Source organism: Colias croceus, chromosome 4 (genome assembly GCF_905220415.1).
Source record: "Colias croceus chromosome 4, ilColCroc2.1".
Lineage (NCBI taxonomy): Eukaryota > Metazoa > Arthropoda > Insecta > Lepidoptera > Pieridae > Colias > Colias croceus.
In genome coordinates this window covers 1,036,938-1,063,097 of record NC_059540.1, presented here as the reverse complement: position 1 = coordinate 1,063,097, position 26,160 = coordinate 1,036,938, and the positions used below count along the sequence as shown (strand labels likewise).

The window sequence follows — 26,160 nt, the reverse complement described above, 5'->3', positions numbered from 1 at the left end:
TCTCCGCTAAACGGAGTCCATTTCACCTGACTCCGAATTTCCAAGGTGTGTCCGTGCCGATAACTAACCACCTCGAGCTTCTCGGTATCACCTTAACGCCTACTCTGAACTTTGGTTCCTTCATTGAATCTAAAGCCCAAGTAGCCTCAAAAAAGCTTGGAATTCTGGCGAAGGTGAGACAGTATTTCAGCCCGGGACAGTTGCTCAACCTTTATCAAGCACAAGTCCGATCGTGCATGGAATACTGTTCTCACCTCTGGGACGGTTCCGCCAAGTACCAGCTGGAGGCGCTTGAGGCGATAGAGAGGCGTGCCAAGAGGCTCATAAACGACGATGACCTAGTAGGCAAAAAGCTCCAGAGCCTCGGTCACCGCCGCAGAGTGGCCAGCTTATCGGTCTTCTATAGGATACACTTTGGAGAGTGCGCTGCGGAACTGCACGATCTCGTTCCGCCATCCCCGTTCTTCCATCGATCGTTGAGGCGCACAGATTCTAGGCATCGCCATATGGTGGACGTTCCATGTACCCGGACTAAGCGGTTCGGTTCCACATTCTTTATCCGAACCGCGAGGGACTGGAACATGCTTCCTGAGTCTGTGTTCCCCGACGAGTACAATATGGGGGTCTTCAAGCGTAGAGTGAACAGGCACCTTCTAGGGAAGCGCGTTCCATCTTAGACCGCATCTCAGCTTAACATCAGGCGAGATTGTGGTCAAGCGCTTCCCTATTACTAATAAAAAAAAAAAAAAAAAACTTAATTATTTTATTTGTGTAATCATAACAAAAATTGCAGTTGAAATTGCTTAAACATCAAATAATCAATACAATTTGAACTGTATCATGCTACAAGTAAAGCTGAAAGTCGTGATTCAGCAAATGTGATTTATTATTAATGGAAAAAATTGATATGCGTCACAGACGTCTGCATTTTACGTGCTTATATTGATTTTCTCATTACACCCCCATACAACGACACAAGGCTGACAATGTATGACATTATAACATACACAATGTAAGCCATGGTTTATGGATTTTTTTTTATAATTATTTTCATAGATATCGGTATAGTTAAAAGAAAACTTTCTGGGAAATTTATAGATGTAGTTCTAGACCTCTTTCGTCTTCCCATAGATTTCCTATAGTTCAATTCTCGTTACTTCTTTATTCCTTCAACTTTACAAAACTGGCAACTTATTTTTTGATATCTGTAACATAAATCCGTATCATTATCTGATATTTCAAATACAACCTCTGCAGTTATGACGATCCGCATCACCATATAAATAAGCAAACATCAAAACGAATGTAGCAACATAAGAACGCACGGCTTAACCTTCGAAAAGCACGAACGGCTAAACAATTTAGTGTTAGATGAATACCTGTACATAAATTAGGTAACTTATATAGGGTAAACGCAGCTATCAACGACCCATCGAAAATCTGAAGGTATTACCGACCTATAAAAGTAATTCGAAATTTAAACGTTTCCAGAACTATTCTAGCTATAGGTAGGCAAAGTTATACACGAATGTATTAATTGAGCATCGTATACTTTAACGTTAGAGTGAGTAACTGAGCAAAAAAGAGTTAAAATGCGTAAGTTGCTGCGGAGTAGCGTGGAAGCAGGACGTGTCGTACTGTTCCGTTGTTCCTTCGGGTAAGTACTGTGAGTATCTTTTTAAGACATTTACAAACAAATGACATCTATACTTTAATTTATATTACTAAATGTCAATGCATTTAAGTGTCAACTTTTCATTTCTTACAACATTTTATTAATAAAAAGTAATTGGAAACGATAAAACTTAAAATTAAAATGGGACGGTGTTAGCTTCACCAGTTTAAGTCGTGGCAGGTATCAACGACCCGTAAGTCGGCAATGGTAGCAACGTAACTTTTTGTTTTATTTTCTTTTATGTTATTATATCACACTAACACAAGTGGTTTTATGGACCAGTTTAAATCTAAGCTATGAATCTTCATAAAAATCTATTAGCGACTAAACTTTTTTGTCTAGTGTTGTGTCTTTTAGCGTTGTCAATTTATACAAAGTTACGATATTTTCGAGGATCCCTATCGAATAGTTACAGTAGTAAATCATTGTTTTTTTTTGTTTAAACAATATGCATTTGTTCATATTTTGTATGACATTAATCAATTATAATCTATTTTATAGTCTGATGGTCAAATGAATTAAAATAACCATTTTTTTATGGGTCGGTAATACAATTTAGGTTTATACTTACATACTTTAATACCGACCCATGTGGGTCGGCAATAGCAACTATAGGAGGCTATTACCGATCTAACATAGATTGTTTAGTTTCTCATCTACAAATTCAAATTCAAATTGCTTTATTTGCAGAATGTAGAATAAAGATGTTTGTATATACAGATAATATTGATCCTTAAACATTCCGCTCGTAATTGAGCGTGCAAATATATTTTTATTACTTTTATGACATAATAGGTGCCTATTAAAAATTATATTTTTTTTAGGTTAAATTAACATAAAACATATAATTAGGTATATTTTTTCCAGAAATATGGAGCCACGAAAGCGGCGAAAAGTATTCAGTAAAACACAACTCGCCGAAGCAATCAATCAAATAGCATAACGAAATATCCTAGAGTTTGAAATCCTTAATTTAATATATGTACATATATTAATAGTATTATGTTGATTAATTTAAAAGTTTATAATTATTTAGTTCATTACTAAAAAGTACTCATTTGTTTTATTAAAAATAACTACAATAAAAAAATACGAATATATTTGCATTTTTATTTCATTTTATTAAGATCGGTAATCATCATCATCACTAGCTTCTATACATTCCATTGCTGGAAAAAGGCTTCCTCTCACATACGATCGGGAATAGCTGCATAAAAATCGTTAATAGCTTCACAGCCGTTTTTATGGGTCGGTAATAGCAACAATCGACTAAGTCACATTGTAAATTATTTTTTACAAGATAATCCTTTATTAGAATGTATTTGCTTCAATAAATACATTTTTTATACATAACACTAGCATATAAAATGAAATTATAAATCTTTAGAAGAACCAGTATACTTAAAAAATATGGTTGATTTTGAAATTGCCTTAGAGGGGTCGTTAATACCTGCGTTTACCTTAATTTAATAAAACACTTATTTGCATTCGAAGTATCGTCCCCGACCCGGGACCGCCCCCGGGGACGTGTACACTTCGCTAATATAGAGGAATTGTTTACGAAATCCGCTTCGTGAAAAACAAAGGATTTAAATATTCAATTAGGTTCAAAGTGCTTTGACATGTTTAGGAAGAAAATACTGATGTTTAGACAGTCTAAAAGCGAGACCTGCTATTCGGTTTTTAACTTTATACTTGTAATTGTTAACTGAATTGGAAAGTTTGTTAAGATGTGATAATGATGTTTGACAAAAAAGCTAAGCTGATTTGGTTATATTTTATACTAGCCGTCCGCCCCGGCTTCGCCCGTGGTACATATTTCGCAATAAAAGGTAGCCTATGTTTCTCAGGGTCTAAAGATTGTCTGTGCCAAATTTCATCAAAATCGGTTGAGAGGTTTATACGTGAAAACAATACATACATGCATACATAATTACAAACTTTTCCTCTTTATAATATTAGTATAGATAGTATAGACATAGATAATAATATATTGCATAGAGGGGCTATTATTTATCTGGGTTTAACGCTACTTTTATGTATAGAATAAATACTCTTTTTGGTCCTCCATTTCGATAATTAAATTTTATGTTCCCTTAAAAATATGGAAATCCAAAAACGATATACGCGACCATAAATTTCCACCATGTAATAAATATTTTTCTTCATAAAAAGATTTCATGCAACCGGTTATAATGTTTCACACCTTTTTATTTATTACTTCCTACTTCCTATGAGTGTCAACGCCCGTGGATATAGGGTTGTCAAAAACTGTATCTGCCAAATAGGTAGAAGAGATTTTATAACAATCTCGACTATACTATAGTCAAAGATCTAACATATATATTTTGTAAGTATGTTAGAAATGTATACCAGTGACGCTGCTATTTTTTTAAAAAGATTATAAAATTAACAATTATTACAATGTTACTACTTACTCCTGTGGTGCTGAAACCCCGAAGTGGGTCTTGGCCTCCGAGACGAGAACTCTCCACTCTCCTCGGTCCTAAGCGGTCTCTTGCCAGTTACAATGTTACTTCAATTAATTTCTATCACTATATTATATATAACTTTAAAAACGTACGTATTTTTACATTGGCTTACATTTTAATACTTATTTATAAACATTCCACTAAAATTTAAAACAAAATATTGTAAATTTTCCTCACACACAACGTACATCAACACACAAGGAATATAATAAGCATTATAAAATTTAAACAGCTGGCAACCCTTATAAGGGCTAACGGGCGTTAGGCACCGCGATGATATTTCGGGAAATTTCCAAAGGAAGACGGTAAATAACCTGAGACTGCCGCCCAGGGGAAAAATATGAGTTATTCGTATCCATTCTGACGTTTTTAACCTTTTCCGTTGGGTAAAGTAATACCCGTTGTAATACAAAAGTAAGCCGAATTTATGATAATGAACGACTTGGAAGGATTCTCACTTGGGAGATTAATTTGTTAGAATTAATAGATTATTCCGAAAAATTTGCTGGGGATTCTTAATTTTGACTGGGCATTAATAGGGTATCGTACTCTCTACTTAATAATTAATTTACTACGGGTTATCGATTTAATTATGATTAATTTGAAAAAGGGTACGTCGTTTCTCTGATGACGATGCAGATGTTATAATACTAGAGCAGGCATTAAGATTATAATAATAGTTTAATTTTACGAACTTTAAGGTTCGGTTTTGTAATAAATATTTACCTTACTATTTTTTAAATATTCCGCATCTTATTTCGCTTTAGAAAGAAGAGAAATAAGAGATTCCAGCTTTCTTTTACGGCATGAAAGTTTGTTTGATAACTACAAGAATATCGCGGAGTATCTTGAAAATAATAAAAAATTTAAAACTTTTTCAACTCGGATAAGCCACGGACAGTACATTATATTGCTAAGATTATTTATTATCAAATGTTTTTATTACCTACTAGCAGTCCGCCCCGGCTTCGCCCGTGGTACATATTCACGTTTTCTCTTCATAAGAACCATCCTTGTACTTCAAGGAATATAATAAAAAAAGAATTAAAGAAATCGGTTCAGCTGTTCTAAAGTTATGCGCTTACCAACACATTTTGGGATTCATTTTTATATTATAAGAAGATGTAGACATGTCTTGTTTTGAGAATATAAATTTACTTAACAAAAGCAAATTTTATACGTGTATTTACATACGCATTTAATTTAAATATTCGTTATAATTAGATTAGCATATTATCATGTTTTTGTCTGCAAAAATCTAGAGAATTTAGGTTATCCCAAGTCTGAAAGCGGGTCTTGAGTTATGAATAATTACTTCACATTGTATGAAATTTAGACAAATTTATTTAGAACCGGTTGCTTAATAAAATTGTTATAATTTTATAAGTTAAACGGAGGTAAGAGGGAAACCATGTCGGCGTTAAATTAAACGTTTTTATGAATGAATAAATTAATTACATTAAACAAAATATGTAAGTTATGTATAAAGGTATTTCCTTTTTTCTTTCAGATAAAAGGCTAGAATACTTAAATACATGATGGAAGGCTATAATAAATATAAATTATAATTATATTAAGTACTACATCAAGTATCTCAGAATAATAATTATTATACATTTACACTTCCCACTCACTCTATGTTAATAAGATATTATTAAAGTAGTAGGTTATACATTTAAAACAAACGCTTTCGTATAAGAAGCAATACAAATTTTCGCAATCCATTCCCTCATTCAATCTAACAGCTCTTACCCAAATCCAAGAACAACACTCGACGATCGAGAACTTTCCAACGTGCAATTACAAGGCTCGATTTCTTCAAAGGATTACACCGGTAGCTCGTTATAACCAATCGATGTACAGCATCCATTGTGATGCAGCGTCTCTGCGTCATTTTCCAATCTGGAGCTCAAATTGTAAGCCCTCCACTCCGCAAGCACTCGTGCCGACTTATGATTGGTGCGATTCATGGGTTCGCTGTGTTTTGATTGGTTGGAATTTGAATGTAAACGTTTTTAAAAGTAAATTGACAGTTTTAAATATTACATTTGTATTAATAATATGTTTTAACTTCATATTATGTGTTTTCACAATTTCATTTGATAATAACATACATGTCTGATAATAATTATACTTCAAGAGTTTCTTTCACTCAATTTGGACTTACTGATAAATATCTAGTCAAAAATCGCTCACACTTATACCCTACGCTTCAAAAATCGCTACCTCCCATAACTTGCGCTCACATGTCGATTCCCTCAGCCCGTTCCATCGACTTCATTAAAAGCGATGTATAAACAAGCGAAGCGAGACAGAAGGCCGCTTTTGTGCTCCAATCAAATTTTTTGCGGCAATGCAATTTTTCAGTTACACAATTTTGGTTGGTCCGCCGATTTGGCATTGCAGTATATGCCTTGATGTTGAATAGTATAGTATAGTATTGAATTTAATTATACCATATCAAATAACAAAAAGCCTTTCAAAAAAATCATGTTAAAGTTGAAGAAATTAAGAAAATTGCTATGAAATTTTGACAAAATCTTAATGAAATCTTTCTGGCTTAGAAATCCTAATAGATGTCCCTAATAGAAATATACTTAAATGACATAATAAGTATATAATATTCTTTTTAGCTACTATTATGTATTCTGTGGTTTTACCATGATTCCATTCTGGCAGAGTCGAAGTAAGTAGTAAGATAGATAACAGTCAGTAATATAATTATAAACATTCTCAATAAACACCTGATTGAGACATCGACTTTCATACAGCTTCTATTTATTACTCTTCATAAGTTCATAATATTAAAACTTATACGTATCATAATACTGAAGCTGTATACAACATCATAATCAGCACCAGACCTTTGGGAAACCGAAACTCATCTGATAGTTTATGTTATAGTTAATTATCGCAACTTGAAGCCTGTAATTACGTATTTGTAAAGTTTCACGCTAGGCTTGTTTGTTTTGTTTTGATGTAATTAATATTGTAATAACCTATGTGTATCGTCTAAGCTGGTAAAACGGTATTATTAATTGTCGTAGCGTAGTCGTAGCTGTCGTGGCGTAGACGTAGCTGTTGTAGCGTAGTCGTAGGTGTCGTAGCGTGGTCGTAGGTGTCGTAGCGTAGTCGTAGTTATCGTAGCTCTTGTAGCATGTTTGACTACTACCAGCTAGCACCACAATACCTTACGTATCTACGCACCTAAGTTGGTAGACGTCTCTACGTTATCTTCATACGTATATCTAAAACCTTTAAGTGACGTGTAAAGAAAGCGGATTTAAGCGGACATGGCTAGTTTTCGTGCTCAATAATCAAGAAAAAAATGCAAAAACTTAATTATAAAATTATTGAAGTCCCATTTCTCAATTTATTATTTTGACATGCTCAGTGACTATGTCCAATTTACAAAAAATACAAATTAATTCTATAAAAATAGAAATATAAAACGTCGCTATTCAATCTGAACAACCTCAAAACCATTTTATACATTGAAAACAAAATCACATCGAATCAATTCAACAACCCATTGACAAGTTATGGATCCGTGATGGATAGAGACAGGCATATACATTATCTGTGTGAGTGAGCGGGGACGAATATATACATTATCATCGTTTGTTTAGAATTCAATAACGTTATATCGTAAATTGCTAAGTGCATCTTTTATATGTGATTTATTATCTGTAACAAATATATATGAGGTAGGGAACTGTTTACTGAAAATAGATCGTTATTTTGATTTGTAAGTCATTTTATGTGAGTAATACGTAATACATACGTGGTTTAAAATGGCGGAAAAAATTAACGAAAGAAGGATAAGGAAATCGCTGCCTTGATTTTCATAATTAGGTAATTCAGTCTATAAAAAAGAAAAAAATATTACACGTAGAGCACGTTCATAAAGAATACTATACACATTGAGTACCTTTAACGATGCCTTACCTTATGTACAGTGCCAGTACCTAAACGTAAACATTTCTGTAAAAGCTAAAAAAGCTTTTGGTTTCATCATTTTTATTTGAAACATAATTGATCATAATTGAATAGTTTAATAAGAGTTTTATGCATTTTCTAAATGCCCCCTCTTATCTTCTCCCATGCAGTTAAATATCTTTCTCTGATATCTCCAAACATGTGTTAACATTGTTACGTTCATCTTATCAACCAAATTGTAGGCACAGATAATACAATACTATACTTGTAGGTTCTAATATAATCTGTGGCCAGTCTAACCTAGGTACTTACGTGTTGAGCTCTAGATCCAATCTGAATTTATGGTTGAAGGCTTTGATGAGGAGCGATGTGCGATGGTAGTGCTTGCCGGTCTGGAACAAATGTTCATGTTAGACTTATTGTGTATCGGTTAATCCTACTAATATTATAAATGCGAAAGTTTGTATGGATGTTTGTTACTCTTTCACGTAAAAACTACCGAACCGATTACAATGAAATTTAGCACACATATAGAGGGTGACTTGGATTAACACATAGAATAGTTTTTATCCCGGAAATCCCACGGGAACGGGAACTATGCGGGTTTTCCTTTGCAAACGCGGGCGAAGCCGCGGGCGGAAATCTAGTATTATATACTGTGGAGGAGTTTAAATCTGTTCATAATATAATATTCTTTGTAGGTAGTTTTAAATATGAAGCAGCATATTAAAAGCTCTGCCTCATAATATGTAGATTTAAAGATCAGTGGGTAAATTGTACAATTGACGAATTTCATTCATTGAACACAATTTGATAGAATTTTCAGTACCAACACTTATAGAAAGTTATTATGTCTTATTTTATCTCTTTACATATATTTTAGTTAACCCCTAATGTATAATGCATACATCATGTATAAAGCATGTATGTTTCCAAAGCATAAACATGCTGTATTTATAAAAATACGCAATCCATGTGTGTCATGACAGAAACAGTTTGTTTCAGCTTTTCCTAAACTGCTGTAACACCCGTTTCCCACCAACCTACATCAAAAACAACACATTACATTCAACATTGTTCATAGTGGTTAATATTGCACTTGCAACATAAAGAATAACAGCAGAACCGGACCGTCCGACCGCGCACCTTAAACAAAAGGTACCTACGAACAAAAACGAAAAATCCACTCACACGACTTTGATTCAGAAACAATGGCATGTTTAAATTAAAATTTTCCCGAGTAAGACTTACGGGAATGAAGTGCACGGCATAATTGCGCAATCCGAGTGAAAACGGTTAGAGTACAACCCTTTCTAACTCGTTGACCCATTTCACTAACTCCACCAAGGCTGTATGGATTTTTATACGAAACACGTGCGAACGTTCTGAGTGTTACTTTTGAATGTGTGACGAATGAGTCGGTGGTATTAGTTTTGATGGGTTCCATTGAGTGACCTGAGAATTCTTGAAACCCTCTTCCGATTTTAAGTTTCACTGATTCATTATTTTTTATTATTTGACGCCGCTGGCGCAGTGGTAAAGTAACTGCCTACTGAACCACCGGTCCCGGGTTCGATCCCCGGTCAGGGCAAATATTTGTGTGATGAACTCATTTATTTGTTCTTGGGTCTGGGGTGTTATTATCTATATATTTATTAAATATTCTATTTATCGTTGCCTAGTACCCACAACACAAGCCTTAATTGAGCTTACTGTGGGACTAGGTCGATTGGTGTAACAATGTCCTATAATATTTATTTATTTATTTATTACTAACCTCCGCCCGCGACTCCGTCCGCGCGGATGTCGGTCTTTGCGTGGATGGTTTATTTCTCCATTTTGAGTAACTCGGACAATGACATCTTATAAATGTCTATTAGACCCAAATACGGCTAGGTCTATAATAATACGCAACGTGTGTTCGCGGTACCTACTACAGAACAACGTCTATGGATAACTGAAAAATTGAGATTAATTTTTTTTCTACGTATTTTTCCAGGATAAAAAGTATCCTATTTTATGCCAAGGATAATAAGGTATAATTATACCAAGTTTCATCAAAATCGAACCGGTAGTTTTCACGTGATGTCTTCACATATAGACAGACAGACAGACAGACAGACAGACAGACAGACAGACAGACAGACAAAAATTTTTTTAATCACATATTTGGGTTTGGTATCGATCCAGTAACACCCCGTGCTATTTATTTTTTCAATATTTTCAATGTACAGAATTGACCCTTCTACAGATTTATTTTATGTATAGATATAAATATAAATAATGAAACGTATTGCATTTGTAACAAAATACTGTACATTTTTTCGTAAATATCACATACAAAAAAAGCCTCGATTTACACGTACAAAACTGAACATGCAATATTTTTATTAAACTAACGTAACTTTCATTATTGGAAAACGACTTGACCGTTTCAGTGATCCCATTTTATTATATTAAGACATAATTGCCTACCCAAAAAATAAAAAAGAATGGTGCTCATATCTTATGATCCTTTTATAATAAGTTTTTCTATAGTAATAAAAACGTGGGTTCTCGATAATCGAATATCTAATATACTAGCGGTCCGCCCCGGCTTCGCCCGTGGTACATATTAACGTTTTCTCTACATAAGAACCATCCTCGTACTTCAAGGAATATAATAAAAAAAGAATTATCGAAATCGGTTCAGCCGTTCTCGAGTTATGGAATTACAACGAAAAGTGGCATTGATTTTTATATATTAGATATAAATCTAGTGTCACAATGTTTGTCCTCAATGGACTCCTAAACCACTTAACCGATTATAATGAAATTCGCACACCATGTGCAGTTCGATCCAACTTGAGAGATAGGATAGTTTAAAGCACAAAGCGGGCGAAGCCGCGGGCGGAAAGCTAGTTTATTATAAAACTGATTTACAATTAACTGGACAGGTACAAAATTGTATTCTATTGTATCAAATTTTCAGTGATAAAATGAAAACTTTAATAAAAGTGAGTAATACAGAACGCCTCTTCAAATTGTTTATATTTATTATTCACTAATGAGTTTTTATAACGATGCTCATAAAAAAAATAATAACAGTTGGGAATGTATAATTTTTGGATAAGAAAAATTTTTTTTTTCTTATTCTTATAATTAAAAATAAACGCCATTAAACTGTTAGTATATGTATACTAACTACTACTCTATGTATAGTAGTAATTTTGTTTCTAGAAGCTTTGCACTTAAATATTTCGTACTCCGTCCTTGTTTTTTCTTCCAATTTATTTTATACTAGGTTTCCGCCCGCGGCTTCGCCCGCGCAGTCAAAGAAAAACCCGCATAGTTCCCGTTCCCGTGGGATTTCCGGGATTGTGTCACATTCCCGGGATAAAAGTAGCCTATGTCCTTTCTCGGGTATCAAAATATCTCCATACCAAATTTCATGAAAATTGGTTCAGTAGTTTAGGCGTGATTGAGTAACAGACAGACAGACAGAGTTACTTTCGCATTTATAATATTATAGTATGGATTTTGTTTCAAGATGAAAAGTTAGCCCTTCCATGAAAAGCTGTACTTAAAAAGCTGATTTAAAAGTCACCAGATGGTTTTATAAAACATGGCACGGTTCAATTCTTATGAACGATTACAAAAATTAGGCTACGACCTAAAAAGGCAAAAACAAATTTAGGGTTTAACCGCGGGCCACTGCCAGCTGTAAATATTTGTAATGTTAGAAGATTTTAAGCTATTGCTATTGAATCGAGAAATTCCGTAACGAAAAACCTCACGCTCCCCACTCCGAGGGGCACGGAGGTGTGGCTTGAAGGCATGCTATGCAATAGCTTTACCGCGGCAGTCCCCGAGTGCCACACGTCTTTTTTAACAAAAGTAGGAAGTAAAAAAGGTCAAATTATTGATTGAACACAATGGCACTTTGATTGCTAATATAGAACCTGTGTAAATAATTCTTTAAAAATCACAACGTATTCCTTTTCTTTACGAAAAACTGAGCCACGCTAATAATTACGAGATTCCAGCAATCCTCTACACAATCAAATAAGAGCATTCAAAATTCTGCTAATACACAGTCATTGGAGTACCAATTTAACGAAATGAAAATTTAAGTCTCTATTATGCGAAATTGTCGAGTCTCATAAAAAGCTTGTTTTTAATATTGAAATATCTTTCTTTTAGGTTTCCACTGACAGCAGTTCTTTTACGATATTACCTGTCTTTTAAATTTTCCTTTTGCCAAGCTTTAATTGCTTGTAGAGTTCCATGTACTGATGTTTGGAAATATTAAATTAACACTATGATTTTCTTTTGTCGCTGTACGTAATTTGGCTCGCTCAAAAGGAGTCCTTAGCAATGAAATATGATATTGTATGAAAGCCTGTAGGTGGCTGTAATGAGGAATTTCAAGGTATAAAATCTTGATATTTTCATAATTAAATATAAATAGATATTTCCATTAGGAGAAGTGAATTCATAACATGCTAACTTGTCAAAGAGTATACAGAATGGAAAAAATTGCTGAAGGTGTAATATTTTTATTGGAAATTAATCAACGGTTTGAAATCATAGATACTTTTGAATAAATTTTGTTAAGCAAAATATGAATTGAAGATTAGTAAACAAAATTTCATTTAGAATGAAGAAGACATTTTATAAAAAAATTCTCAGCATTTTACTTGTTGTTAAGTTATGCGAGTAAATTGAATGCATATTTTATCTCAAATGATTATTCCAACGCAAGGCTGTCTTTTTCGGCCAATCCCGTGTCTAACCTTCTCTAGTCCCTACCATACCACAGTTCAGCAAATAAAACAAAATAGCGACATTTGACATCAAACCGAATATGTTTACACAGCCCTTATATAACACAATTTGCCATCGAAGTACACGCACTAATCTGGTCGTAGGGTGAACTTTTATCAAATTAAGAGCCTCATTTCATGACCCAGAGTGAAATCGACGTAACCATAATACGATAATGGCATCTACGCCACGTCCAGTTTTTAACCAAATTACGAATATAGCGTGGACGGTGCGACGATAATTCGATTTTGGACATTTTACATGGATCGCTGTGGAGGACGCAAATTTTAATAGTGGAAACTGATGCATCGATGGTTTTTAGTCTATTATAGCTGCACTATTTGAAAAATAAATGACGCTTGTTTTGCTGAGAACCTAGGTTTTATTATTGTGAGTTATTTCTGAGTAATGGCAGGATTCAACTAAGAACGACATAATTGAGATGATACGCAATTTATTCCTTCTTCAATTAAGCTATAAATGACCATAGCATGTATCAAATCCGACTATAGAAAAAGTAACTGTATTTGCACAATAAACTTCCCAGTTTAATGCCTAACTCCAGTCAACTTGTACAGTATAAACGACTCCATTACCGTTTAGCTTGTTGCCATCATACCCCAAATTAAAACGCTATAACACTTTTATAATTAAAAATATCGCAGACGACAGCATAATAAGACTTAAAGTGAAGTAATCCAAGAAAGCTTGGTGCTATAAATCCCGAGATATCCGCCCCTTAATTGTTCTCATCATAGCCGTTATCCAGTTTTATCTCATCTTTATAAACTCAGTTCAGAGATACCGGCAAATTACTGGTTTATCCATACTTGCGGTGGGAAAATTTACGTTATCACCGGCTGCCCTGCCTGATTAGATTTGCTGTGACTGCCCTGCAGGTATGTAGTTAAAAGGTGCAACGCTCGGTTCTGGGTAGATTGGTTTAGAATAGTGTTTAAAAACTTTTTTAAACCGTCACCGATGACACGTTTATGAATCGGAAAGAACAAGCTGTTGTCTATTTACGCAGCATAATTTAACAGAATTTAATTAAAAATTCATTGAATTGAAAGCTTAATTGACAATAGATAATTATAAAAGCGTTCCTTATATTGAAATTTCGGTTTTAAGCAATCACAATTTTTACATAAAATTGATTTAGAAGTAAAAGCGAACTGCACGAAATAAAACAGTGAAACAATTTCAGTCGGTAGCTTCGGTATCTTTTTCATATTTGAATATGCTATTTTGTATAGATACCGAGGCTAGATTGAAGTAGATATATATAATTGGGGCTTTCATTTTTTGGGCACGCTGAGTGCGTTGCATTTATTATAAATTAGTATGTGAGATGTAACTATTGTTGAATATTGATTCCAAAATATAGAATCATAATATTATCTTGATGACGAGGATATTATACTCTTCAGTGTCTATTTAAATGATATTATATATGTATATTAGAACCCGTTTAATTTTATATTAATAGAAACGATGGAAAGAAAATTATAGAGTCGTTACATAATTTTGCGAAATTACAAATTACATTTCTTTAGCAGTTATCGTTTATTTTTAAAACAAGTAAAATTTATTTTAAGTAGGTATGTAGATTAAAAAAAGATATCGTAAGAGCTAATCATATAATAAATACAAAAATTTCCGGATCGAATATTCCCCACAATGATGTCATAAAACTGAAATCAAATCCACGAGATACAGCTGTAGCTATTTACGCTGAAATCCTTCCAAATAACAAAAAAGTAGACAATGTATTTGACGCGACATGTAACAGATGCGTACAGCGAATCGTCGAAGCGTTTACGAAGCGATATTCGCTTCGCTGATTGCCTTATTGAAAAGGTTTCTTGCCTTCACTTGTCAAGAATTTAGACGAACAATGCTATATATTTTTAAGCTCCTCTTTATTGAAGTGAAACTTCTTTATCGGGGTTGTAAAAAAATTTAGTGTAACATTTTTTCGTTACTCGTAATATTTTTCCGTTACACGCCATCTTTTTTTTATCCCTACCATGCGTGATTCGACGTATTTCTGTAAAGATGCATAATGCATATAGTAAATTATTTTTTGAAAAATAAGGTCACAAAGAAGTTTCACTTCTTACGTGTGTACACTAGTACACACACACACATATTTTTTTATCTACTAGAGTCCCGTAAAAGATTTATCCGATTGTTTTTGTAAAGATAACTTTGTCCTACAAAATCTTCGACCATTAAATTTCGCACTTCTATAAGCGTTATTTACTAGAAACCTGCTGTAAACTTTAAAAGAACCGCGGATTTTACCAAAGTTTATCTGAAAAATGAAGCAAGCCGCGCGTTTTCCATTCATTATGAAACTTTAGCTGGCGAGTTTGCCAAGTGTACACTCGTAGATAGATTTATAAGAAAAACTTTCAAATAAAAAACCTGCGCTGCTGACTGTGCAGTGCTGTTTATGCTGTTAAAGAGGAATATTTAAGGTTCTTCTTCTTAAATGATTAAAGGAATGCGGACTGTTTATAATGCAGTAGTCGTTATAATGCGCTAGCCGCTGGCCTGGATTCGTACGGTAGAAATTAACAATGGTTTTCTATTCAAAGCTGTAAATAATACTTATTAAGGTCACCAGGATAACGTTTATATCCATTCGTATTCTATATCAGATATTTATACTTGGCATATGGTTGCTTTTGCAATCGACAAGCGATAATTTCATTACATCTTTTTACACAGGGTTAGTTTTCAATGACCAGCCAAAATTTAAAATTAAGATCTAGATATTCAACCAAAGGTACATTTGAAACATTGTTGTCGTCTGTCGAATAAAATAAAATAAAAATAATAGCATTCATTTGAAAATGTCTTAAAAATTTCCTAAATCGTAAACACCGCCAGAATCAATGCACCTGTGTGCGTGCGCGCATCGCCAAATTTATGTGTGTGCTAACTTCTACCTATCTAGGTTGTTGAACTGAATTTTGCTTTTGTAATGTCCACACGTTCGCTTTTTAGTGGCGGACAGGAATGAAATCTAATTATGAAAAAAAAAAGGTTTTTTTTTCATTAGATCTAAAATGTTATCGATTCTGAACCATTTCTGAAAATTTGGCCGGTCATTGAAAACTAACCCTGTATGTAGTTAAAGCATACTTTTCTTGTATCAATTTAAATGATTGAATATAACTCTACAAATTGAAGTGTTCGCTCACAAAACAAAATCTTTCTTCCTACCTCTAAAACACCGTGATTATCAAAGCCAATATCTTACCCAAATACGTACGTCACACACTCACACCGTATTCCATGGTCTGTGGCATTCACAAAGGCCACAGTAATTAAGGCGTCGATACAGTAAGTTTGTGTGCAACACCACGCATCGGTCATTATTTTCAGAGAGCGATACAACCGCACTGGGCGCCAGTTAATGAATAAAATTGAATTCGCGTTATCACTGGAATACAGTTCGGTGTAATGGCGGCGTGATTGTTGTTTTATTGATAAATCGTGTTGATTGATATGTGCGATCGTCACTCGTGTAAAATGCATTCAGTAAACAACAAATGAAAGCCGTTTTGGTATAATTTTCTTTTAGATTAGTAACGTTAGCGAAATGATAACCTATTTTGAACATATAAATCTACATTATATACGGTGCATATTCATTGGTAAAAAGATGAAGCCAATTACAACTAAGTATACCCCTTATTTAACATTGCAGTTGCGATAGTGTCAATGAAATGCTAAAAAATTTAATATAAATCTTACTTCTCTTGTATTATTGTCAGTTTTCATGTAACTTGATGTTCTACATATTATTTAATTAGATACATTTACAAATTATATACCGGATTGATCAACCAATTTTATATCCCATTCCTTTTAAATCAAACCTTTACTTTAGACAACCCCACTTCTACACTACGAATCTTTAAACAAATCCGTTTACCAAATTGAACACCTGTCCCTAAACTTCAAATGTTATGGTTTTCAATTTGCAGTGTAACAACAAAAAGGCAAGCTCTCGGGAGATGCATTACTTCCCGCGGAATCTCGGATGGCGCGGGCGAAACGTTTTGCGTAAACCTTACGGCGCTTACGACACACCCGCGGCACACAAAAATTGTTATAGACCGAGAGCCGGTTGGACATTTGACGTTTGATTTTAAATTGAAAAGGAAAAAGGTTATTTTACATTGTATTGTGGATGATCTCTTTGTGATAGGTAATTAAATTAAAGTAGTATTTGGAAGTATATTATATTTGTAAGTTTCTGTTCGTGAGTACTTTTTTTAATGAATGAAACAATAAAAAACTTTGAAAGTAACTATTTTTTTCAACAGTTTTGGGAATGATAATATATATAGCCTATCTATTAACTATCAAACTATACAACACATTAAAAGATCTTTTACGATACGTAAATCTGCCACTACATACTTTATATTTATAAACTAAGTACACATCGAAATCCGGCACCACCTCTCGCACTATTTCGGGCGACGTGGCGACCCGGGATGATTTGTGGCCAGCGACAGAACGGTGCACGGATTTATGTAAGAGTCGTGCTCCGTCGCCTGCGAGATTGATTGCCTCGCCGCGGATGCTGGAATATTTTCCTAATTTTCTAACAATTACGGTTCAAATTGTTTCGCTTTATAATTTTTTATTAGTCTACACTGTAGGTGAGTGCTATGATTGATTGTGTATCTTCCTTGATAATAAAATTAGGTCTTTATATTTTATTCGGAGACAAGAAGCGTAAACAGTGTATATTTTAATTAAACACGATATGAAATGTAGAGTAAAATAGAGAATTAAGTGATGCTTATTGCTTGTTGTAGATGTAGGAATGATGAACGAATCCATTCTAATACTTGTCTCAATCATTGTACCTACTACCCAAAATAATAACCACAATGAAATTTTGGAAAAAATCTTTACAGTTACAGAACATAAACATATTCAAAAAATCTACGAAAAAGTACTTGCTATCTCCATATCTTTGGTACGAAATAGTTCAAGAATCACGTGCGAACGCGAAAAAAATCTAGCCATCAACACTAGAGGTTATAAAGATAAAGCAGATAGCTGAATGGGGAAAATATATTTCCCCACTTAACCCAGCGGAGTATTAAAACAGCACTTTGTTTTGCGGTTCTCCCCGCATTCGCTAGGCCATAACACGTTAGAGGAAAAAACGTTAAATGCCCAGTCGAGGGCCTGCCTCCTGTTGGGAATAAGAGGTTATTTTTTTCACTTAGACGTAATGCTTGTATTGTGGTAGTAGTTTAGTAATATATTTATAGTTACGACGAGAGGAAGCGTCCTTTTAAAATTATGGAAGAATATGCATCATTTTTGATGTCTACTAAGTTTTAAGAAAGAAGAAAGCTAAATATTGTCTGTAATCGTAAATCACTAAAATTAGGATAATACCTTACTACACAATTGTATTTAAATCAAAAGAAAAGAAAAACAGATGGTATAAAAAATAAACGTCTATTATCAAATTAGTTAAAATTTATTTTAAACGCAAATCCCAATTTAAACCAAACCGAGTCGAAAAAAGAACAAATTCTTACCCAATTTATGGCAGTATCAAATATATAATCGAAAGTATCAATACTGTTTATCATCCCCAAATTATCAAGAAACGCGAGCCGATAATCCCCTAAAGCGTTTCAAAAAGGCGCACTCGATACAGAAGCAATTTACCCAATTGCCGGCGACCTGTTAATTTTTTTCCCGCCAAAATTGCCGCCATCTTGAGAAAATCGCAAGTCATTGTTTGCGGAAACCCGCCAGATAATGGAGCCGGTTTTGATATATAACCTCTTTTGCTAATTAAAAACATTCGCCCCTAAAGCTGAATCAGATGTGATTCAGGTCGTTTCGTACTTTCATTACAGTATTATATTACCTGATATAGTTTAACTAATGATGTTCAGGCTTATTAGGTTAATGCCCCCGTTTTTATTACGTATCATATCATTGTTATGTCCCTTCTTCTGTAATTAAATTGCGTTTGCAATGTTTATTAACTTTGATGAATGGAGGGTACTTTAATCATAAAAATGATTTGTACTCGTCTTCAAATATGAATTTCACATAGGATGAAACTGTTAAATGTTGGAGAAATGTTTGTTGTAATTATTATTTTATTTACATTCTTTATTTTAATATGGGTTAATAAAAATGAAAACGGCTACAATAATAGAGCATTTTGTCGAACAGGTAATACACAATGTAACTTTTATGTATTATAATAATTAGAAATATTACATACTGCCTGCATAGGTCGACTGTCTACTTCCTGTAATCTGTTTGAACTGTATAAGCATATAATATTTGCCTTTGATTGTAATCGAAAACAAACAAAATAGTTTTTAGTAGAGTCACTATACTCTCATAAAAAAAAGTGAAGTCCTATGTCCCCTAGTGGGGTAAGGGCAGATGCATTATACATCTGTTTCACTGATCGATTTTCTTAAGGGACAAGTAGGTGATCAGCCTTCTGCGGGTGTACAAGTAGGTGATCTTTCGATTCATAAAGTGACATCCACTAATACGGTTTACTATCAATTCAACTATAAGATCCTCCTAAAATACACAATACTTATCCATTCACCTCTACAACCACATAAAATCCGCCACATTAGCCCTGTATCATTTTAAAATCGCATCAAACGAGCCCAAATCTGGACCATTATTTGCCCGTAACTCGACCTATCCTATACAAACGGGCCCTTGCAAATAAATGTCCTGAATCCTCACGCTTTTGGCGAAAATGGTCCGAATTATAAACGTAAAGTTTCAAGGCTGTCCTTTTTTGGGTATCATATTGACGACAAGTATGGGTCGTAAGAGACCGACGTTTGTCTCGAATGTTGAGTCAAATAAAGAGTTTTGGTACTTATATTGAATTAGAAGGTTAATTTTTAAGTTAACAACGCGACATTTTAGATGGTAAATTGAAATCATTTTATTTTAAAATGTGCTTTCAAATCCTATCAGTAGGATAGGATTATAAATACGAAAGTTTGTGAGGATGTGTGTGTGTTTGTTACTCTTTCAAATACTACTGAACAGATTGCAATTCAATTCAGCATACATATAGAGGGTAACTTGGATTAACACATAAGATAGGTTTTATCCCGGAAATCCCACGGGAACGGGAACTATGCGGGTTTTTCTTTGAAAACGCGGGCGAAGCTGCGGGCGGAAAGCTAGTATATGTATATAGAGAATTAAAATATTTTATTTGCCAACAAAGTTGCCAACGAAATTGCCAACAAAGTCATAGAACGGAACAATGTCCTAAAAAGTCTTATCTTATATGTATAAGTATTAAAAAATCGATATCTTTATAAAACAATCATCCCTTGTTACCCAACGGCAAACATCGCTCAAGCCCAATCGTAAAATCTTACATCTTAACGACGCTTTCGAAGTCCATAAAAACTTTTTTTATAACGATCTCTTTTCGGACCTAGTTAAAAGTTTCATTGGACATTTTTCTTTTTAAAATGTAACAGTATTCGATGTGAATGAATCTATACTTACTTACTAATATTATAAGGCTGAAGAGTTTTTTCATTTGTTTGAACGCGCTAATCTCAAGAAATACTGGTCCGATTTGAAAAATTATTTCGATATTAGATAGCCCATTCATCCAAGAAGGATATAATTATAATATTATCATGCTAAGACCCACAGGAACGGAACCACGCGGGTGAAACCGCGGAGCGCAGCTAGTAAATAATGTATTTCATTGGAAAACCCAGAGGTAATTAATTAGATTGATAACAGCGTAAAATTGGTTTTTAATCCTTTACTTTTCGATGTAATAAAGTAATGCACAATATTTATGTGTATCCGCTTATCGAGTGAACAATATTTTTTCCTGTCATTTATTTATTATCCTGTCATAGCGTTTTCAGTGAAATATATTTTTTGTATTTATTTTGCTTTTAGTGTTACTTATAATGTTATATTTTACCTGAAATCGGATACAAAGGGATCGCTTCTAAAAACCAATACTATTCGAAATGTGCACATATAAAAATAAACTTTATTTTTTATATAATACTAGCTGTGCTGCGCGGTCTTACCTGCAGTGCTCCGCACCTGTTGCTCTTAGCTTGATGATATTATAATATAGCCTATATCCTTCCTCGATTAATGAGCTATCTAAAACCGCAAGAATTTATCAAATCAAACCAGTAGTTCCCGAGATTAGCGTGTTCAAAACAACAAACAAACAAACTCTTCAGCTTTTATTAGTACAAATCGATAATACGAATATAACTTTTAAAAGGTTAAAAGAACGCTTTTTTCTAAAAGTTTAAATCCACAGAACAAACACTATTAAAAATCCGTAGAGTCGACGTTTTCAAAAATTTCAGCATTATGCATGCACTCGGGAGCGTTAATGCAAAATAATATAAAGTTCCCATTATTTCATGCGTTTAAATAATGTATGAACTTTTCTGCATGAACCGATAACCGAAGTGCTGCTATGTCGTAGCTACAAAATGCACCTGACTATTGAAACTCTTTTTTATACATGCTAAGAAAGTTTTCAGCAACAGTCATTTTTTATACTACCGCCTTAAAATTTTATTGGTATACTTAAAACATAGATATTATGGTTATACTATGGTTAAGGTGCTAAAGGATCATAATATTATGGAACTTTAGAATACGAAAACTTGCATGATCAAAACTTTAATGTGCTATTAGACACAGCAGTGTTTAAATACATCTTCAAACATGTTGCATTTTACACAACACTACTAAAATTAGTTGAGGAAAAAATGTTCTTCCAGACATAATACATTTCATTGTTTGCCTCGTCGGTCTATAAATGTAACTAAATATAGGCTTCGAGAAAACTCTGTATCACTACATAGTATAAAATAAAGTTTTTTTCTTTGTCCCTATGTATATTTAAAACTACGCAACGGATTTTGATGCGTTTTTTTAAGCTATTGCATAGCTTCTATCGCGGGCCTTGAGCGGGGACCGAATCGAGAAATTCCGTAACGAAAAAAACTCACGCTCCCCACTCCGACGGGCGGACGTGTAGCTTGAAGGCATAGCATGCAATAGCTTTACCGCGGCAGTCCCCGAGTGCCACACGTCGTTTTTTTAATAGTCAGAGTGATTCAAGAGTTTAGTAGGTACTTAAGTCAAAGCGAGCAAAGCCGCGGGTGGAAAGCTAGTGTGTAAATAAAGATGAAATCTGCAACACCAATTAACACAAACAAATACACAATACATTTAATCAACTTTAAAATTAAACAAGCACAACTCTCTCTCAGCCAGGTATAACCAAACTTTTAGGTACGCTGTTGGTAAAACGTTATTAAACTCAAGATTGTAGTCGGATTGAAATGAGTGATACAACAACTTCGAGAACTAGCGTCGCCTTTGAATTGTATTCTGGGAACAAAAGCTAGTGACAAGAAGTGGATGTCTAGATAATTATCTATACATATAATAAATCTGTAGAAGGGTCAATTCTGTACATTGAAAATATTGAAAAATTAAATAGCAGGGGGTGTTACTGGATCGATACCAAGCCCAAATATGTGATTAAAAAAATTTTTGTCTGTCTGTCTGTCTGTCTGTATGTTCAGGCATCACGTGAAAACTAACGGTTCGATTTCGATGAAACTTGGTATAATTATACCTTATTATCCTGGGCATAAAATAGGATACTTTTTATCCCGGAAAAATACGTAGAAAAAAAATAAATCGTAATTTTTCTTAATTTTTCCGCGCGGACGGAGTCGCGGGCGGGAGATAGTTATTTAATAAAACTTAAAGTTTAAGTAATAGTTTTTTATTACATGCCAATTAAGGTGATACTTTGTTTTGATAAGAATTTCACGAACAAGTAGGTATTATTAATCAAAACAATTAAAAACGATTGATTTAATAACTTATTTCCAAATTATATCAATAATATAATTATGCTGTATTGTATCTTTGATGGGATTAAGATCATATATTTTAGAAGTTTAATCCCTTCAATTTTAAATATTTTAGAAATCTTACAAACAAGTCCTCCCTGATGAAGCTGGAGCGGGCAGTTAGTTATTTATCTAGATAAAGTATGTTAATTTTCATGTTATATTTGCAATTCCAATACAAAATCATCACCATCTAATTGCCATTATATCCCCAACTACATCTCCAACTAAATATCAGACTAAATAACAGATCCGTCGAGAGCCAATAAAGCATGTCGATTCACAATCACGCAGTTGACACAGCCCGTACAAACACCTTCCGTTTGCGCAAACACGCGTCCATTGCACAAACACGATCTTACGTGTGGATGGAGCTTTATGTACAGATTATAAAAACATATTGGACGTGTGACAGGAGCATTATATTTTGCGTGAGAGAAGGAGGGATATAAGTAAAACAAAGGGTTCTGAATTATTAATATATTAAAAAAAAACGACGTGTGGCACTCGGGGACTGCCGCGGTAAAGCTATTGCATGCTATGCCTTCAAGCCACACCTCCGCCCGTCGGAGTGGGGAGCGTGAGGTTTTTTCGTTACGGAATTTCTCGATTCGGTCCCCGCGCTTAAGGCCCGCGATATAAGCTATGCAATAGCTTAAAAATATAAGTATAATATATTTAGTTGATGTAGAGAGATAGATATGTATATTATGTAGAATAAAGATAGAGATTTAAAAAAGTAACAAAAAATTTAATAATTTCAAAAACAGTTTGGATAGCATCTTTGACACGGACTATATTTTACCGCGACACCACTCAGAAACTGTTCAAGTAAAAACAAAACGCGAAGACAAAGTAAATTATCGAGAACGTGAGAGTCCATTTCAGCGCCAAGTGTGTGTCAAAGAAAAATGGTTGCTATGGCCAAGCGGTTAAGTTTAAACTCGCGCCACGATAATGCACTACGAATGATTTACAGTGTACGACGATGAAAAATAGTGGCCGCCCGTCGCAAATCATACGAACGCCTATACTACTGTATGACGGCACATTTCTCGCCAATAGAGTATTGATGGACCAATTTCGCGTCGATGGATATACTCTGCCCATTTGTCCGATGGCCATAAATATACGCGACTTAGAACAATAGTGATATATCAAAATCGTGTCGTGTCGTCACTGTTTTGTTGTGACACCTTTTTTAGATTACAGCAGATACCGTTGTTTTAAAGCGAATCAATCTATTGCAGTTTTGAAGGCTGTTTTTACCCGTCTGCACTAGAGCTTTTTATGTTTAAAAAAAAAACAGTTTGCATGTTTTTTACCGTCTAAGGCAGCAGAGCTACGTCAGTCGCGCTTGTCATAATATGTATGAAATTCATAAAACCGTTCATAGCTAGACCGGCCATACGCACGAGTATTGTCATGCGTAATAGTATGTCATAGTCATACACATTGTTGATGCGTATATCAGGACCGACGGTACGCACTGGTTATCTTGGTCGGTCAAGCTCTGCAACCAGCCTTAGACGGTAAAAAAAATGCTTGTTGAATGGCATTCAAGAATTTATTTATTATACTTTCCTAACTTCAAATGGTTATTATTCTTTTTGGTCATTTGTAATTTGATTGAGTCAATTTTTTCCTATTTACACGCTGGATAAAGCTATTCAGGAATACATCACTACTATAGTATAAAACAAAGTCGCTTTCTCTGTCCCTATGTCCCTTTGTATGCTTAAATCTTTAAAACTACGCAACGGATTTTGATGCGTTTTTTTTTAATAGATAGAGTGATTCAAGAGGAAGGTTTTAGTATATAATTTATTAGGTTTTAGACAAGGCGGCCGAAGCCGCGGGCGGTAAGCTAGTAGCATATAAAATAGTATATCAATAATACAAATACTTTGTATACATCAAGACGGTGCCCGGCTTCATTATTAAAAGTTCCAACAAAGCATTCAATTATAAGCGATACGAACAAAGTTAGAGCAAAGATCTAACGGAACGGCACCAATTTGGAGTCTGATTAAAAGTTACAAGTGCATGCCCATTGATACTTGGCGGATTCAAAAGAGATCTCGACTCATAATCTTCTTATTGGCTTGTGGATCTTGCTTGTGGTTTCGTAAAGTTTGTGTATTTTCTTTGTAGATGACGTATGTGATGTATGTGTGATGATGTATGACGTACGTAGGTACTATTTTTTACGTTTGGTAGTGTGTGTTAAATTCCTGAATGTTAGGTGGGATGACTTTTTTGTCCAGAAATTATTTGTCTTATGATATTGTGTTAAATTGTCATAATTAAATATTATGTTGTGTTTATATCCTTTATTTTTTGTCTTATTACTACTTGTTTATTTAATTTAATCTCCGCGATATCACTTCTCCTCTTTCGTACTAAACATTTTTATAAAATAAAAATAAATCCGGATTATCCCTTCATTTTCTACACAGTAAACTAGTTTCACTATCCACAACATGCAGTCCTATAAATTTTTATCCCTTTATTGCACACACCCCCACACATATGCACACACACATATAAATAATATTCAAGATGGAAAACATCATAACGCTGTATATTAAGCTCAGTGGTCGTGAGGATCCAACGGCTAAGATGTGATAAATCCAACCTAGACTCTATTTTATCCCGCACTAAGTTGCATGTTGAGTGCAACTACTGGATTTATATACTTAGTCGAGAGTGCATATTTACCGGGCTTTAGTGAATTTATCATCAGATTGCGGCGTTTATTACGCGTTAGAGCTTAGCGTGCATGTTTCAAGGGTTTGCAGGTGGATTATAATTCACGTAAATTTTCTTTTTGAAAGTCATAAAGATTAGGATCCCTTTAACACTCGGCCTTGATCGTATACAATGAAACTTTTATTGATTGATGCCTTAATGAATTGGAAATACATTGGCATGGGAATATTTTTGTATTTTAGCTTTGTTTAGTGTTTGTTATTTTCTAATCCAACGTGTACGATAGAATGTAGAGTTAAAAATCATTGTGTACCTATATTATTTCACTACATTTTTCGACCTATCAAAAAATGGTGACATGCAATCTATGTAACTCATGATTTACTTATCTGGTTGCTGGTAACATCAATCATTCCACTTTCGAAGACATAATATAAACTCGAAAAATAACCCACTAAAGACTCGAATACATTGCTACTCAAATCACAACGAAGCATGCTCGACTCTCGAAACATTCATCCATAACAACCCTATTGAGTTCTATACGTACCGTTTT

The 26,160-nt window shown here is 34.1% G+C and overlaps 1 protein-coding gene across 5 annotated transcripts in view; it reads right to left on the bottom strand.

Moving 5' to 3' along the window:
• Positions 1 to 26,160, bottom strand: part of LOC123691048 (disintegrin and metalloproteinase domain-containing protein 33) — a 403,256-nt gene that overhangs the window by 109,683 nt on the left and 267,413 nt on the right. For all 5 annotated transcript variants that reach the window (XM_045635246.1, XM_045635247.1, XM_045635248.1 and 2 more), the window contains one exon: positions 8,419 to 8,498. In XM_045635246.1, coding sequence (XP_045491202.1) covers positions 8,419 to 8,498 — 80 coding nt within the window. The remainder of the gene's footprint in view (positions 1 to 8,418; positions 8,499 to 26,160) is intronic.